A 4656-nucleotide genomic window follows, 5' to 3' on the forward strand; every position below is an offset into this window, starting at 1 on the left:
GTCGAGGATACCTAGGAAGACACTGCTACAACGACAGAAACAACATATCAGCTTTTCCAAAAGCAGCAGACAGAATCTGTATCACTAAAGTTGACCAAAGTTGACCAAAGTTGTCTTTTCTGGGGCTCTAGTCACATCCCGACTGGATTCAAGTTTCATGATGCATCTAGACTGTGTTCCAGAGGTCTTCGAGTTGTGTACAACACACCATTTCCTATAAAAAATGTAGCTGCCAAACTCCGATTCTCCATTAAGTACCTGCAGGCTGCATGAGTCGATGTCAAACTGAGGCCAAAGGTGTGGGTGGATGTTCAGTAAGTCTAAAGTGTAAAGCCAACACAGGTTCAGTTCAGAACCACAGACACATTGTATGAGTGGTTTATTAGCTTCTTTTTTTTTTTACCTAATCCACAAACACATTCAGAACCAATGTCCTCTACTAGTAACACTTTATAATAACCATTTATAAATGGTAAATTGATAGTTAATTACACTTAGTTAATGGTTATCTCACTGTTAACAAACAACAAAATTATAATTCATTAATTAGTTTACTAATTATTAGCAATGCTATAATTGATGTTACTTTAACAGTTTATTTTTGTACACATTTAAAATGTTATATACTATACACATAAGTATGTGTTAATGATTCAGATATTATTTACATTGATATTTTTAACACTTTATTAATGGTTAATAATTGGTTTGTAAACCATCTATAAACATTTGGATGCTATTATAAAGTTGCAACTGATGATTATAATACCTTGTTAAATGGTTAAATACTTTGTAGTGCATCTATAAACATTATTTGCATAGATAGTTAATACTTTGTCAATGGTTAATAATTTGTTTGTGGTCCATCTATCTACAGTATGTAATGTTTATGGATGTTTTACAAACAATTTCTTAAAGGTTTACAAGAAATCATTTAGTAATCATTAACAAATGCTTAATATAGTATATAAAATGTTACGGTTAGGGTTATCAATTTACCATTTATAAACGATGGTTATTATAAAGTGTCACCACTGTTTTGTGCCTATGCATAATCTCAAAAGATAGAGGTATTAGCATAACCACAGTTGAGATGCACCTGAACTCTTCTCAATGACAGCTCATAGATAATCATTAGCAAAATTGAACAGTTACACCCTTTAATTCCTTTCCTTGGATAAGTAAGCAGCACATCTTATCTAATACGGATGTAAAAAGGATAAATTAAGCTGTCTATATGAATCACGTATTTAAGTTTCTAGCCATCTAATAACTATTTAAAATATTTCAATGCAGGAAAACATCTCTTGACTTTAATGATGGAGTTGAGTGTGTGAAAGAAGGAAAGAAAAAAACATGTTTTTCATCTGCCAATATAGCTCAGTGTGAATATAATGGGAGCGTATTAGCTAAATTTAGCTAAATAAATGGTGGTTGGTGTTAAATAGGTGAAGCGTCCAACCTTGCTGTTGCTGCGGACATCCAGCCGATGCCACCGCCTGTCTGCCACGTTCACGTTGCCTGGCAACTGTAGCACCACTGTGCCAGAGCCATGGTTGATTTTCAAGGTGGGGGTCCCATCTATTAGCTCTAGATGGAGAGAGAGAAAGGGAGAGACAGGGAGGATTGGTGAGGGGTGAGATTGCTTTGAAATCATTAGATTCATGAAATATTGAGTTGCGAAGGTCGCTATTTGGAAGCTGTTGACAACCAATATTTGGTGCTGGTAGTCAAAACAGCATTGAAAACCATCGTAACTGACTGATACATGCCAAAGAATTAAGTAGTGCATTATATTATAGAGTGCACACTGGCAGTGGGGTATATATATACTTGCCAGATATTATCTCTGTATATTAGCTTTAATGAGGATTAAAGGATTGTGCAGAGATCGCCGTGATGACGTTTTTTTCCTTCACATCTCACGGCAGTCAACAAACATCAGACAAAAGTTATCACATTCTATTTTCTGACTTACTCAAATGGGAAATTAAAAGTTAATGAAGTGGTTAAGACTGCTTGTGTACCCGGGCACCATATGTAAGGGAATTATGGGAACGCATGTCTACCAACCAGCAGTGGCCATCCATCATCGTGCATGCTGAACTTCAAAAGATCATTTCAGACAAATAACACTAAGCATCTCGGTGTCTCTGCTTATATAGCGTACTGCGGTGGCTGCAGTGACCCCTCACTTCATGCCACTGTAGCTTGTATTTAGAGACTCATCAGAACTGAGACTCAACAACATTCAAATATGCTTTTTTACACCAAAAATAGCGTGTATATGCAGGTTTTGTAAACATGGGAAAACCCAATAATAATAGGCGATGGACTCTGTTCCCATTGCCAGTAGACAAGTATGTTTTTCTGTTTTTTTTCTGGTTTGTCACATTTGACGTCACGAACAGTGAAAATGTTACTTTGGTTGCTTGTTTTTTATACTTGTTACTTATTCAGTCTCTCTTTCAAACTCTCTGGTGATTGTTGTAACAGTGGAAAGACTAACACAGACAGTTTTGATTATTTTTATTTTGTTTATTTTGAGTGAATGAATGAAGTGGGTTCTACGGCGATCATCGAGTATAATGACTGTTGTCTGACTGGAATCTGGTGGCTTTGAAGAGAGCATATTTATTTTATGTTTTTTACGTTGATAAATTATAATATTTGTCCAAAATTAGTGTGTCCACCCGGGTGTTTCCATCACTGCCATCATTTGTCCTGGGCATGAATGCCGATTTGAACTTTTCCCACTGAAGACAAAAGCCAGATGTTAGTGGGTGTTAGTGGTTTTTTTTGCCCAGTGGGAAAGGAGCCTGAATTTCTGGACTTAAAACTGTGTCTGAAATGGGCCGGTACTCAACGGTACGGAGTACCGGCACATCTGATTTTTGTCCACATGAGTGCCCTTACATCTTATTGCGTACCTCATCTCCTGAGTCTAGGTACACAACGTCTGAAAAGACTTTAACTGTGTTTACAAGCACTAAGCATCAACTAAATAAATGCTATATATACCATTATTGTGAGGGGAAAATGTTGATTTACCAGAAGATAAAGGAATACATTTAAATAATACATTTTCATTATGGACTTGCCTTTGGTATTCCCCTTCTCACAGATAGCATATTTGCAGTTGGTTTTATTGTAGCATATATGCAATAATATAATTAGATTTTTATAAATAGCTATATAAAAAGTTTTTATAATTATTATAATTATTATTATTATTATTATTTACCAAATACATTTATGGACAAACTGTAGACATGTATGCTGTATGTAATAAAATGCATAAAAAATGAAGTGGGCATTTGAAGTGGGATTAATATATAAGTATAAATATATAGATATATAGATGTGTGCGATGATCATGCCACAAAACTGCTGAATTAGGGTACTGGCTCCTTTTTGGGTTCAATTCAGCCACTGCTTAAAAGAATACAAAAAAACTTATAATAATAAGGTCTTCTCTAATTTAGTGTTCAAATATTGTCCTGGGTCTATTTTTATGAAGTCAAAATAATAAAACTAATTGTAATTATATTTTTCTTCCTGTTATTGCCCATCTGCCACAGCTGCCTGATTCACACATCATTTTAGTGTACTGAAGTCCTTCCTAACATGACCATCCTGCAGCTGGCCATTACATTAAGGGCCGTCCCACCTTTTCATTAGTCCACACTCTGTATTTCATGTGTCAGTGAGAACAAAAAGTTAACTTATGGCAGTTTGGCATATGGCACTTAAGTCTGAGTCTGAGTCAGAGTGATGTGTTTATATTCAATTCAGGAAATGTGTGAAAAAAAAAACCTAATTGTGACTGCACTGACATCACAAAAAAATATGTTGTTATTGATGTTATTAGTAATTATGTTGTTTTGAAATCATGGCTTATGTCAAGACTGCGGTATGTCTCTGTTGGCTGTATTCAATTAAAAAATAATAATAGGCAGTCACAGTTCATGTCCAACAGCTCATTGTTCCTAATTTTCCCCGCTGCCACCCTGAAGCTACACTCCCGCACACCCACTGTGTGAATTAGGGATTCAGTTCCCACTAAAGCATTTGTACTTGTGTTTCATCTTGAGGACTCCCAGATGGCACTTTCCTGGTTAACTCCTAGTCTGGCAAACTGAAGCGCTTACAGTAGGCCTGTTCGCTGGAATTATAATTAACACTGAGACAAAACTCCTGTGTGAATTCCGCGAACTTCCGCACTGTGACATTTGTCTTCATGCTTGAGTCAGTAGAAGTTAGAAGTCAAAAGAAGCTGACAAGAATCAAATTCCCTTCTTACTACTCTTCACTCCGCTGTGTGTCTGACTTCAGCTGAGCTTTCGTCATCCCTCTCGTTGCTTCTCTCGCGGTGTCGGTCTGTCTATCAGCACGCTTTCATCTCCCGTCTCTCTCTTTTACCTCCTGCCTCGCTTCACTCTTTCATTAACTTTTTCACCGTAACTGACATTTTTACATTGTGCTGCTTTCAAATAATTCACAAGTGCTTTCGACTGACATTTAGCTTTTTTTTACAGTGCCTTTGTGAAACTACTGTTTTCTACCACGTGTATTGGGATGTATTGATTCTTAAAGGTGCTATGCGAGATTGGGAGCATTTCTATTGCCTCCGCACGGTTCTCAACATGGAGACGT

At 36.6% G+C, this 4656-nt stretch overlaps 1 protein-coding gene across 1 annotated transcript in view; it reads right to left on the reverse strand.

Annotated features, from left to right (window-relative positions):
- Positions 1-4656, reverse strand: part of si:ch211-186j3.6 (neural-cadherin) — a 338768-nt gene that overhangs the window by 75324 nt on the left and 258788 nt on the right. Inside the window, exon 28 of the mRNA XM_037746583.1 lies at positions 1463-1590. Coding sequence (XP_037602511.1) covers positions 1463-1590 — 128 coding nt within the window. The remainder of the gene's footprint in view (positions 1-1462; positions 1591-4656) is intronic.

Source organism: Sebastes umbrosus, chromosome 2, assembly GCF_015220745.1.
Source record: "Sebastes umbrosus isolate fSebUmb1 chromosome 2, fSebUmb1.pri, whole genome shotgun sequence".
NCBI classification, from domain to species: Eukaryota; Metazoa; Chordata; class Actinopteri; order Perciformes; family Sebastidae; genus Sebastes; species Sebastes umbrosus.